The 13,622-nt window shown below is 50.3% G+C and overlaps 2 protein-coding genes across 5 annotated transcripts in view; one reads left to right on the top strand and one right to left on the bottom strand.

The window, feature by feature from the left end:
* Nucleotides 1-2,569, bottom strand: part of LOC144094167 (toll-like receptor 2) — a 44,477-nt gene extending 41,908 nt beyond the window's left edge. Inside the window, exon 1 of the mRNA XM_077628084.1 lies at nt 1,537-2,569. Coding sequence (XP_077484210.1) covers nt 1,537-2,204 — 668 coding nt within the window. The 5' untranslated portion in view covers nt 2,205-2,569. The remainder of the gene's footprint in view (nt 1-1,536) is intronic.
* A 552-nt stretch (nt 2,570-3,121) lies between these two features.
* LOC144094166 (uncharacterized) overlaps nt 3,122-13,622 on the top strand; it is a 144,452-nt gene continuing 133,951 nt past the window's right edge. The window contains exon 1 of one of the 4 annotated variants that reach the window (XM_077628081.1): nt 3,122-4,145. In XM_077628081.1, coding sequence (XP_077484207.1) covers nt 3,217-4,145 — 929 coding nt within the window. In that variant the 5' untranslated portion in view covers nt 3,122-3,216. The remainder of the gene's footprint in view (nt 4,146-13,622) is intronic. The other 3 variants (XM_077628083.1, XR_013306461.1, XM_077628082.1) reach the window with 3 other exon arrangements.

Genomic DNA, 13,622 nt, shown 5'->3' on the forward strand with positions numbered 1-13,622 from the left:
AAAAGCTACTACGACGCTAAATAACGCTTCCAATACTCTTGATCTAATTCCAGCAACTAATCCAGAGTTAGCTACTGACATATCTGCCAGGCATGAGTGATTACGTTCTGCTCAATTTTTGCACTAATATACCACGTCCAAAAGTGGACGAAATAAAAAAAAAAACATTCTTGGTTACAAACGCGTCAACTTTGCCGCTATCAACAATGAACAGGGCACATTTGTTGATTACTTTATTGCAAACTCTGACTGCTGCACTGTCGAGGAAAACTGGCTACCATTCAAAATGAAGGTTCACGAACTAACTGATAAGTATATACCTATGCTCATCGTCACCTCTAATCCGCAAGCACCTTGGCACAACTGTCACATCAGACGATTATGTAACAAAAAAAAAGTTTATACTACCGCGCGAAGCTTTCACCATCTAACACGCGATGGGCGAAGTACAAGTCATCTTCCGGCGCTTGCGTCAACGCGATTGAACTTACAAGGTATAACTTTGTCTTCCACATTACCAACTACTTTGAAAACGAGTGTTAAAAAGTTTTTGCGCGTTATACACCCTGCGAACGACGCATTAATTAGACTACAAGACGCCTCCGGTAAACTTATCCCCAATGACCTTTGTGCTTCCATGCTGAAAGACATATTCGTTGAAAGCTTTTCCTCCATTTCAAGCGTTGATCTTCCTTTCATACCGCACCACCGGTTCCCGACAATGCCACCAATAACTGTCGATCCACCTGGTGTAGAAAAATTCTTTAAAAAATTATTTTTCACCTGGTTCCGGTGCGATTAGCGCAAAATTCCTAAAAGATACTTGTGCTTATAGTTCCTTTTATGATCAAACCAATTATACTAACCAAACTTTTTCAAGTCACTCGACACAGGAAGCCTTCCTAACGACTTGAAAATTGGGAAGGTGGTTCCACTTCACATGTCCGGTGGTAAACACTTCATTCGAAGCTTTAGTCCCATTTCGCTCACTAGCACATGCTGAAAATTACAAGAACATATCATATTAAAGAGGGCCGTTACCTTTCTCGACGAGAATTCTTTTTTCACGCCTGCGCAAAATAGTTTTCGTCAAACATACTCATGTGAAACTCAATTACTTGCTTTTACTGATAAGCTATACTGCATACTTGACAACTCATCTTGCACTGACCGAATGTTTGTTTTTCCAAAGACTTTGATAAAGTATGCCATAAATTACTGGTACATAAATTGAGCCATTGTAATCTCGATCCTAACGTCTTTAAATGATGTAAATTTTTTCTTCTTAACAATTGGCAATTTGTACATGCTAATAACACTAATTCACCGATTGCTAACGTGCTATCTGGTGTACCACAGAGATCGGTACTTGGCACACTCCTATTCTTAAGCAGCATAATTCACAAGCAGGAGCGCTCCTGAAAGACTGTTCGGATCGCTGAAGTGAAATTCACACTGGGCGGAAAATATGGCGTTTGCCGCACCCAAAAACATGGCTAGCGCTTTCAACGTCTGCTTGCGGCAATGTATACATACTCAAGATCCAACTCCTTGAGGAACGGAGCTGGGCGGGGTAGCATAGAGCGCAGAAACTTGTTGAGATTGGTGTCCCTGACGATGACCAGCGTGAGCGCCGTCTGCTCGGAAAGCCAGCGCGGGTGCACGTAACCAATGCTCGAGTTGTAGATGTAGACCCTCTGCACGCTGGACGGCAGCTGGTTGAAGTCGCTCGTCAACTCCAGGTGCGCCATATCCCGAAACTCGACCTTGGACAGCTTGGAGAGTCTCGTCAGCAGACCCCAGCTGTCTGGCAGGCTGCTGTCTTCGCGGAAAACAATCGTCTCGAGGGTCTGCTCGGCGCCCAAGAAGGGGTTAGGGCCCGTCTCGAACTGCGTAAAGCTGTTGATCCGCGCATTGCGGAACTCGAGTACTGTCACGTTGCCGTCGGCGAACGTGCCCGTCGGGTAGTAGTCTAGTCGGCTGTCCTTGAGCACGAGCCAGAGATTCGGGTAGCGCAGCGCCTGCTGCACGTAGTGATAGTAGTCGCTCACCCTGTACACGTTGCTGCAGATGAAGAACTTGTAGCTCTCGCAGTTGGCCGTGCAGGCGCCCAGGTAGTCCGTGTCCTGGCAGGAAGCTGCCCACAGGCTTCCCAGCCGGCCCAGAAACAGGCACAGCGCCGCGAGTGGTAGGGGCGACGCCATCGCCCGACGCCAGCCGATTGCCGCAAACCGGTCCAGCCGAAGGACGCCTCTGCTTCATCGCGTTCGAACCGAAGCGGCGAAACAAAAGCGCCCCTCAGATAGCAATGCCCCGAGGACACGGAAGGACCTTCGTGAAACTCGCGGTTGACGTCCCATTTCGCAACGTTGGGAGAATAGTGGCAATTATTCGCTGGACACTGCACAACAAAATGCGCTTTCCGCGAAGAAACGCTCGCCTCGCGAACACGAGAAAACGAGGCCGAGCTCATCCGGTAGGAATACTCCTTACGAACTCTGCGATAGCAACGCCCGTCGTTGCCACGAAGAAAGCAGCTGCATAGCCGCCTATCTGCCCGGCGTCGGCTGCTATCTTGGAAACTCAAGCGCGTCGCTTTCGTCCTTCTCGTGTTTTCCCGGGAACGTTGCGTGCCAGCTCGGTATCGCGCGTGGTGCGTCACAGCTTGTCACGTGTAGCGAGCGGTTTGTGGGAGAGCGAGGAGACACAGCATGGCGCGAACGCAGTGTTGACGCTGTTTTGCAAGAGCCTGCTTTCCCGCTTAGAGCAAACGAGGCTGCCCCAATACAGACGAAGCTCTATAAGCACGGAAAGATTTGTCGCTTGCACTTGTCTTCATTATCTCCCAGGAATTCAAATTATGACAAAGAATGAGAAGACGAAAGAATGACATAATAGAAATTAAATGACGTTCCGGCTGCCACCATTTTATTTTACGTTCCACCACGCCGACCGGAGCAGCTTCTATCAAACTCTCGACGTCAAGCTCAAAGCGTGCTCCAGAACAGCCCTATCAACTTATCTGAATAAAAAAAAAAGCTATATATATATTATCCCGCAAGGAAGAAACTTCCACGTGCAAACAGCGCTTGAACGTCCGTGCGCCTGGGTAGCCAGATAAATAAAAAAAACTACGCACTCAAATGAGAGAACACAGAGAAATGCGCACTTAGCCAGTAACATGACCCATAACGACCTCTTCAGAATGTCTTGCCCATGAAATTCTGGGCGATGAAGAGGCGGCATACCAAAGGCAATGCCAGTCCACGGCCGGCGCGGAAAAGTACCCCAATCGTGCTTGTGCTTACGCGCGCAACGTTGCACCTGCGTCTCCGTGACGCCCACCAGCGCAATAGCCGGCGACGGTGTTCGGTGGCAGAAACGCGAGACGCGCCGTTGTTGCACGGATTTTGCGGCCAGAAGAGGGTAAGAGGGGGCAATCTTATCGGCGCTTTCAGCGTTGGCTCGGACGCCGGCAGTCTCAGACAGTCTGGCACCAGCATGTCACGCGGAGCGCTCGCACCGACGACCGCCGCTTGGCTCCTTCTGGGCGCAGCGTTCGGTTCGCCGTCCTGCCACATCTCGAGCCGCAACACGACAGCGTCGGTAAGCTGCTCCGACTTCGGCAGCCCGGTTGACTTCGAGCACTTCATCCAGCGGCCACTGTCGCGGCCCACTCTCTCATTCGTGCTTCGAGACAGCCACCTGGAACGGCTGCCCCCCGGGGCGTTCGCCGACGTCAGTGCCACCTCGCTGGAGCTGATCAATGTCACTGTGGATTCGTTCGAGTACGCGGAGGACGACAACCCTTTCGCGGGCCTGAGGGCCTCCGTTGAGAACGTCACCTTCAGTGGCCGCAGCAGCCTGCCGGCCTCGTGGGCCATCCTCTCAGACTTGCAGAGCCTGCGTGCGCTGGCGATCTTCGAGGCACCTGGCAGGCTGAACCTGACGCGAGACATCGGGCTGCTGCCCGGCAGTCTGCGTCACGTCATCGTCGACTCAGCCCAAGTCGGATATGTCGACGACCTATGGTTGGCGGCGCTGGTCAACCTGGAGAGCCTCACTCTACGCAACACGGACGTGTCGGAGCTCAAGCGCTCCATGATGCCTCGGCCGGCTGCGGCCCTCAAGAACCTTGACCTGTCGTAAGTGGCCGTGCCGATAAGGGCGACTCCCGGCTGGCATTGTGCGCGGCAAAAGATAAACATTTTTACCCCGCCTTTGCAGGGTTATCAACCGCGGCTCTCAAATATTTTATTTACTCAAGTGCCGGCAAGCACAGATTACTGACAAGCATTTCATCTCAAATGTGTTTATCGTTTCGCCGCCGCCTAAAACGAAGGAATGCTAAGACTTTGCTCATATAAAGTGATGCTATATGTGCTCCATGGTCTCAAGCAGTTGCCATTTTCAACGTCATCAAAATGGAAATAGCATTGGCTTCTTAGAGTCCATTCAACTGGCTGAACGATTTTTCCTTGCTTGAAAGATGCTTGATGGCATGCAAAGAAGATGCTCTTATTTAACGTGTACTCTATATATTCATCGGAGCGCTTCAAGAGTTCCATCATTCATATAATCGTCGGGAGCTGAACTGCTACAAGCAAAGTAATTCCGCCGTTTACGCCAGGTGTTTCACGTAACTCAATCTACGGTTTTTAAAAATTGGCTTTTTTTAATTAGAATAGCGCATTTTCGGCATAACATTTTCAGCGGCATATCGCTTCAGAACACAGGTAAAGCGTGATAACTAGTTGGCGGGTTACCTAATTGTGAGGAGTTAACATTTCAACTATTACTGTTAATCTCCTTATTTTGTGAGAGGTGTGTAGCCCATTCTAAATAATATTTCTATTAGTTTTTTTAATTTTGTATACGCAGTTATCTTCGGCGCTGTGGCACACTGAGCAGTCAACTCCAGCTATGGTGCATCCAGCTTGCATAGGGTTTGAGCTGATATTTACCACGGGTACAAGTGACCAGGGGTGTATGTTCTTGCAAGCAAGACTGAAAGATGCAGCTCTGTGGGTCACTTTCCGAAAGCCATGCTTCTCTGATGACATTCCTATATCGCAGCGTTCTGTGTGCAGTAGTTTTCTGAAACATGCTACAGTCAGGACGGCGGCACAAGCCACAATGTTTCTTAAGTAGACTACGCTAACGTCAATCACAGGCTCAGTTCGGTTCGCAGATGCCTTGCAATAAAATGCACGTGCAAAGGAGGGGTTCCATTGCCTACAACATTTCGAAAGTGCGTGTAGTCTTGTGCTATCTAGGTAAAATTGGTTTGACAACAGCGCGTGAGTGTATATGCGTCTTCAGAATTCTAAAAATTTTTGTGGATATTAGTTACGGTGGGCTATATACGTCTCCATAAAGAGAAGACCAACACTGATGGTTAAACATTTAACAATTAGTTAGCACATCTTTGCTGTATTTTGATGCCTTTCACTGCGGTAATACCATGCCGAAAAAAGCGCTTCCAACTCAAAAAGCCTATATTTAAAAATTGCAGACAATTTAGTTTAAACACCCGGTGTGAAGGGCAGTGCAGAAAAATTTTGCGCAGCATTAGCTTAATTAAAAGCGCCACGCATCAGCATTGAACAGATTATCAGGAGTTGGTGCACTGTAGCAACTGCGGATCCTAACTGATATCCTTAGGCTGACTGATTTGCATAGTATGTTTGCTCACTGCACATCATCCGTTACGACCGACAGGACAGGGCGCATAGAGCTGACACAAGTACCGTTTTGCACATCGTTCCCCCATGACCCATCGCAGTGGGTGCGGTGTTCTGCTGCCGAGCACAAGGTAGGAAAGATTGCAGGTCGATAAAGCTGTAATGGAATTGCTTCCGTGAGCTGAGATTTATGTTCCCGTTACGGAACTGAAGATCGCCGAGATTCATGTGCCGTCCACTGTGAATTGCCTCATTGCCTGCAGTGTAGCTCTGTCACGAGATAAGCCATTCTTCAGTGTACTACACATTGCTGTCCGCAGTGAGGGATATTACTGTATAAGAGAGGCTCCAAGCGCGCAGAGCTAGCTGTCTTCTAAAAGACCGAATCACAACTAAGTCGTTCAAAGATTGTATAAAGCACCACGGAGGCAGGAACACGCAAGCGGAGACACCGCTTACCGGAGCCTCGGACATTCATCTGAACGCTTACTCAAAACGTGTGCTCACCCTGTCTGTGCTTGGTGGTTGCTCTGTGTTCTTCTGTCATTCAAAGACGCTGCAAAGCAGATATGAAAAACAGGTTTCATCTCCTTCCACAAGGAGATCGAATATCGTCATCACCAATAACATTGTTGCTGCGTCCACTGGGGGACAGAGGCCTCTCCCATATACCTCCATGTTATTGTAAGCAAGCAAACTGGCTCTATGCTGCCCTCCGTCACTTTTGCCTTGTCTTGCAACCCAGTGCATTAGCTTAGGTACGAGCGTTTATCCGCTGTGCGCATTACACAGCAGATTTTAATCTTTCCGAAATTCACTGCCTGTTAACGTTGAGTTAGAATTGCCTAGGAACTCGCAAGTTTTCCATGAGCATTTGATTCAAACACAGCGTCGCGGTGCCGACAGTAACGAGAAATGTGCTGAGGACGATCACATAGGTAGCAAATTGGAGCCTCATAGAAAGCGTAGCGAACATGGAAGGCGGCTGGAGGGTGATTGGAGCTTCAATGTGCAGAATAGTGATCTTCCTCGGGGGGTGGCATGGAAAGTGTTGCGTTGGAGGGTCGAAGACGCGGTCTTGGCCGGTACGTGTGCGTGAACCTGGGTAGGCCTGTATGGCCCACGTGGCTTGTGGTTCAGGTGGCGGAGTCTGGAGCGAGCATTTGGGGTAAACGGGATCATCGGTGGGGCATTGAAATTTCTGGGTCAGCTCTTCATGGAAGATGCGTCGGGCGACGGAAGCAAGGTCTTCACTGCCAGCAAAGTCCACGCCACGTTTGACTTGATGCGCGATGCGCACGTTAGAAACACGATCAAGCTTGGAAGAAATGCGTCCGGTTTTTAGCGCCTCAAACGTCGGACAATGGCGGATGGAGGTTGTCCTTCGTGCTGAAAAATATGATACACATCTTCAGCGATACCCTTCAGAAGAAGGCTGATTTTGTCCTCTTCATTCATATTGAGGTTCAAAGAGGTGCCCAGCTTTAGCAAATCCTCAGTGTACATCGTGCAAGTCTCATTAGGCCGTCGAGTTTGTTGGTCCCCCAAGTGTTTGTTCGTCCTTCATCTTTTTCGAAAGTGTGTCACCAAAGCAATGCTTTAGTTAATTCGTCAACAAAGCTTCCCCAGGTGGCAAGGCATCCTCATGGTTCACGAATCATAGAGGCGCGGAGCCCGAAAGAGAGAAATACACGCTCACCAGCTGTGTCAGCTTATCCCAGCGGCTACATTTGCTCACTTGCTGGTAATGTTTTAGCCGCTCTTCAACGTCCTCTTCCGCCACGCAAGAAAACGTGCGCGGCTCCAGCCTAGGTGGCCAGAACCTGGCCTTATTGGAGCAGTCCCGGCTGGGTGGAGGATCCGCCTCAGATGTGCTGACAGGTTGATAGTTAGAGGTCCCGGGTGACGATAGTAAGAATTGTGTCGGTAGTCCGGCCAAGTGTCGGCTGCTTGGAATAAAGGGAGGGCCCAGGACGCCAAACCCTACCTCCACCACGTGATACGAAGTTGCGGGGATGGGAACTGGTTTATTTACAAGGCCAAAGCGAGGATCAAGGACGTCACGGAACGGTCAGCTTTCAGCGGGCCCAACAGCCAAGCTCGGCAGCGCGCCTAAACATTTCACCCGTGTCAGTCGAAACTCATCCTCAAGCAATTTAGCGAGCGTTTGGATGGCAGTGTTTTGAGGCGGGTGGCGTGAACAACGTGAGGCTTGCGGGAGTGGCGATTATCTGGGGTAACTTTAGCAATTAGGTAGTTGACGTCAATGAGGCAATCGAGAACGACTAAATGGCAGCTGTACTTCAAGAGGAATTTCTGGTAGAGGTCTTGTCGACGCAGTGAACCGCAGAGTCAAACTTAGTCACCTGTCTCGTACGTTAATGCAATGTGTCCATTGCACTAATGGCCCTTGGTGCGAATCTGTGTCCTGATCGTTCTTAGGCGAGCTAGCCATTGCTCTTCCTCCTCACGGCGAAGGGTCTGCGAAACGGACGGATGAGGATCTTGAGAAAAGGGAACAATGTTGTTCAGAAGGGTGCCTGGGATGTGGGCATAAAGGAGAAACATGGCGAAGTATAAGGTTACGTCGGAATTTTCAATGTTGTAAGCGAATGTGACAAACGGTAGCACGGTGTCCCAGTTTTTATGCTCGGCGGTACATATACATTGATATCTTCCTGAAAGTGCGGTTGATGGGCTTCGTGTAGACATTCGTTTGTGGATGGTACGGCGTCGAATGACAATATAGTGACACTGGCAGAGCCGCTGTGCCTCTTACACAATGTTGACAGTAAACTGGTGCCCACGGTCGCTGATTACGACTCGAGGAGCCCCGTGGCGAAAGATAACCGAATGCAGGTGAAAAGGACGAGATGTTGGTTACTTCGGCGGACACGAGAGCAGCTGTCTCCACGTATCGAGTCAATTAGTCGTCTTACGAGTATTCAGCGTTTGCCCGTGGCCGACTTCAGAAGCGGACCAAGCAAGTCAACCCCGATCTTCTGAAAAGGGACGTGAGGCGGCCTGAGCAGATGCAACAAGCCGGCAGGGTGGCAGCGTGATGCCTAAAGCGGTGACACTGTAGGCACTGAAACGCACTGCTTAGTTTCTCCTGAAAAGTGCGGACTAGAAAAAAATGTAGCGTTTTGTGGAACGTACAAGAAAAGCATTGGTGACGGGAAGCAATATCGTCGTGCGTGGCATATGAACGAGAATGCCATGAAGACCGGAGGGACGACGAAAAGCAGACGTGCACCCTCAACGGAATAGTGGTTAAAGACCACGCCCTTCGACATGACGAATGGCATGACAGGTGCAAACATACCGGCTTGATCGGACAACGGTTGCACTCTAGGATCGTTGCTTTGTTCATGCTCACAAGTAGCAAGACTGGATAACTCTGCGGGTTGAGGAGATAGACACTCATCTAAATCCTCTTCACAACTTGCTGTGTCTGGTCGGGGGAAACGGGACAAACAATTGTGCATCAGTATTACAGGGACCGCTTTTTTATGCCACAGTAAAATCTTAATACTCAAGGCATAAGGTCCAGTGAGTGAGTCGACCCAAACAATCACAGAGAGATGGGCTATAACGATCTTTCTTGAAGTGACGTTCCTGTAGATAATTATCAAGAGGACAGTGGTCTGCAGCACTGCTAGACGCATCTTGAGCGAGAATGCTAGCTTGCGCATGTGAGCTAATTCCGCCTAAAGCTAGTTCTAGACAATCTTTTTAAGCTAGGCAGCTCCGATAGCCCGGTAAAAACTTTTCGGGAAGACGTCGCAGAAGCCAACTGGGGATTTTTTCTGGGAATTTAAGAAATATTTCATTCGGCTCCGCACGATAAAGTGCTCTTGGCTGTTCGAGAGGGCACTGAGATTACTGGATTGATGGGCTTCCAGGATTTGCCGTGCCTCGCGGGGATTCTTTCCTGAAATTATTTTCTTTGAGATATCTTTTTTACAAAAGCGTATTATATGGTCAGCGTTCTGCGTAGTGGCCTTGTGCCAGATATGCGAGCCAAATTTCACCGAGCTGAGAGTGATGTTGATGACCGAAGCATTATTAAAATTTCTAGATACGCTGACGATCTTCAAGTTCTTTTTTAATTAGATATGAAATATGATTTTTCTGTTGTTCCTCACTTGGTCTTGGGGAGGTTTTATGCTGGTTAAAAGGCTTTAGATTCTTCTTTCAAATTTTCACACTACTGTTTAGTCAGTAGGCATTATATTGTTTTTCACTCCGGACAGCCATCTCTGTGGGGATTATATGGGACGGACGAGAAGGATGTTTTACTATTTGATTGTGGACATTCGTAGCTTGTAAAACGTGGTACTGCGGCATTCTGTCCAAGAAAGTCCATAGCACGCACCTAGAACGAAGAAAGTTGAAGCCAGTTTTGACCTTTAACTACAGCCTTACGAACAAACCGGCTTTGAGCGCTCGGTACTTTATGTGGGAGAAAGCTCGCTGAAAAGGATGCGGAAGTTTTACCGGAGCGTCGAGGATCCTTCTTTCAAGCAGGAAAAAGAAAAGGCGAATAAATGTCCTTCCGAATGTGCATTAACTGTGATATAATGTGAAAAGGGTGGCTGCTAAATTCGGAGTTGGCGCTGTTGCTTGCACTGTGAATGTGGTATGTAAGACAATTCTTAGCTGCGCCATTGTGACGACACCCCATAATGCGCAGGTCCACACGGGACGGAGAGGCAAAGAGACACCGTATGGCTCAGTTTAAATAAACAGATATATTCAATAATTATACATGATTATGATTCAGAGGCTGGGGCGTCCGAGCTTACGTGCCGACGACTTCATGGGGACGATGGAGGGGCTCCGGAGTTGAGCTCGCACGGTTGCTGGCAGAAGCTGCACGCCGTCGGGCTTCGGCGCTGAAGGCCCCCTTGGCGAACGATGTCGTCCTGAGCGTTTCTCTTCCGTACTCCTTGTCGATTTTTATATCCTCTTATCCCCACACTCCCTAGGGTGAGGACGCCCACGCCGGAGTGGGAGGGGCCTAGGGCTTTCACTTGGGCGCACAAACACACCACCGCACTTATCGTCTCGCCCCCCTCACGTGTTGAGTCCGAGGGAAAGAAGGTTGTCGTCGAGGTAGCGTCGGCTGTGGTAGACGTTCTATGGCCCGCTGACGGTTCCCGCGGGTCACCGACCTCCGTTCTCCATCAAATGACACTCGCCACTCAAGGCCGGAACGCGAGGTCACTAAAAGGCCGGGAAAGTGGTCCCTTGTTCTGGGATGTGCTCGGGAGGGTTGATTGATGATGCCCGCCGTCTTGCCACGGGGCCAGGCCCGCCGAAACGAGGCCCTTTGTCCCTGGCACGGCCACGGCAATTGGGAAGATAACGCCCGTCTCCCCGCGGCGGCGGCGGCGGCGGGGTTCGGCACGTGCCGACACAATGGAAAGGGGGTCCGGTTGTGCTTAAACCCCTTAGTTTTGGTCCTTCACTCTCAACGAGTATGGCTCGGTAATTGATGATGCCCGCCGTCTTATCACGGGGCCAGGCCCGCCGAAACGAGGCCCTTCGTAGCACACACAAGGAACGTCACACTCGCTCACCCTCCAGAAGAATGTTCTTCGAACATTTGAGTCCATGCAGCTCCCCTTCGCTTTCTGAATCGCCTCGCACAGTGCGTCCGACAAAACACTTTTCGCTGCACTCAACACCACTGCACAGCACCATATGCCTCAGCTGTCATAACTGACGTCTCCAGGGGCAGCACTGATCTTCTTTTACAGATAAACATGAAACTCAGCACCCAAGCCTCTCCTTTCTAGTCCAAACTGGACAAAATAAATTTACCACAGTTACAAAGGAGCTCCCACTTCTAGCACGATCACGGCACAGACAAAAATATAGATAACGAAAGGAAGTAGGGCAGGTTCTGCATGCGCTCCGCATGCTCTCCTGTGAAGGTGTTACTTAATGACAGAAAGGTTTAACTACCAACTCCGCTCTGTTTACGCCATTAGTCCGACTTAGCTTTCCGATTTCGCAGCGGATATCGGCCTTCATGAGTCATACCAAGTAAGTCTGTGACCCTTTGTCTGCTTTGAGACTCGCGAGGGCTCGTGGCAGGAGCCTCTCCTGGCGTTATCTGCGCGGCAACCTCGCGCGCTTCTTCTTCTAGCAATGCATGAAGTAAATCCGGTGGCATTTCGGCCGTCACCTCTGGCGCCTGCCGAACAAATGCGGGAGAGGGCGTTTCTTGCGAACTATCTGCGCTCTTCGCTTCACTTCTGTCCCCATCAAAATCCGCGCTTTCCCTTTCCTCATTTCGTGAATACTGAACCGGTGCCGACTTGAGGTGATTTGCGTGTATCCTTATCAAGCGCCGGTTCACGTCCCGGACTCTGAAGTTTACCGGACAAAGCTTCTCGACAACCTCGCACGGTCCTCTACACTTCGTCTGGAACTTACTAGCTAGCCCAATCTGCCTTTGGCAGTTTTCAATGTACACGCTGTCCCCCACATCAAACGGCGCGTCTCTAGCACTGCGATCATGCACCTCCTTCCTGCGCTTCGCCGCTTTCTTTAAGGCCTCCTTTGCGATGTCCCTCGCCACTTGCAAGCGCGATTCTAGCTCAACCTTATAGTCGTCCAGTGAAGCGTATGGGACATGACGGGGGCCCTCTGGCACTTCACTAGGCTGGTCCGGGTCTCGGCCATAGAGAAGAAAGAATGGCGATTCGCCCGTGCTCTCGTGTGCTGCGGAATTGTAGGCAAACATTGCATACGGGAGCCACAAGTCCCAGTCCCGCTGGTCGCGCGAAACAAAATCCGACAGGAACCCGGCCACGGTTTGGTTCAGTCGCTCCACCGCGCCGTTGCAAGCCGGGTGGTACGGTGTTGTCTGCTTCTTAGCGATCTTAAGCAGCTCACAAACTCTCCTCATTAGCTGCGACACGAAGTTCGTTCCCCGATCTGTCAAGAGTTGCCTCGGGGGTCCATGTCGGAGCACGATCTGTTCGACAAATGCTCTTGCAACCGTGTCTGCCTTCTGATCTGGGAGTGCTACCGCTTCCGCGTATTTTGAAAAATGATCGACAAATACTAAATTGTACCTGTTTCCAGAAGTGGTCGTGGGCAATGGGCCCATTATGTCCATACCTGTCCGCTCGAAGGGAGCCGAAACCTCAGGGAACGGCTGAATTGGAGCTGGTCTTCGTCTCTTGGGTGTTTTTCTTTCGAGACAGGAATGACACTTCGCACAGTAGTCTCTAACATCCTGTCGCATGCCACTCAAAAAGTACAAACGCTCCACACGCCTGCGTGTCTTCGCTACGCCAAAATGACCAGCGCATGGCGCATCGTGAAACGCGCGAAGAACCCTTTCTGTCCACGACCGAGGTCTGACGACTCTCTCCCAAGCGGTTTTCTCTGGTCTCCATTTCCTGGTTGGCCTCGTGCGCCGACACAAGGTGCCGTCTTTGCCAACGAAATAACCTAGCTGATCGGGGTGAGACGGTGCGCCCTCTAAGCTTTCGATTATTCGCTTCAGGTCAGGATCTTTGCACTGCTCTGTGCGTAATTCGGCGGGGTCGACTACGGGGACAAACTCATCTATAGCTGCCACGGCAGCTGTGCGGCTGAGTGCATCAGCATTCAGATGTCTTTCCTGACTTGTGCTCCACTTCAAAGCAGTGTTCCTGCAGGTGTAGATTCCATCTAGCGAGTCGCGAGCTAGGGTCCCTGACACTCATCACCCATTTCAGAGGATGGCAGTCTGTGACTAGCTTGAATTTGCGGCCGTAAATGTAGCATCTGAAGTGCTTTACTGCCCAGACAACGGCGAGGCACTCCCTTTCCGTAGCTCCGTACTTTTGCTCTGTGGGGCTCAGCTGTCGGCTAGCAAAAGCAACGGGATGTTCTTTGCCATCGATAACCTGAGATAGCACGGCACCAACTGCG

Source organism: Amblyomma americanum, chromosome 6 (assembly GCF_052857255.1).
Source record: "Amblyomma americanum isolate KBUSLIRL-KWMA chromosome 6, ASM5285725v1, whole genome shotgun sequence".
NCBI classification, from domain to species: Eukaryota; Metazoa; Arthropoda; class Arachnida; order Ixodida; family Ixodidae; genus Amblyomma; species Amblyomma americanum.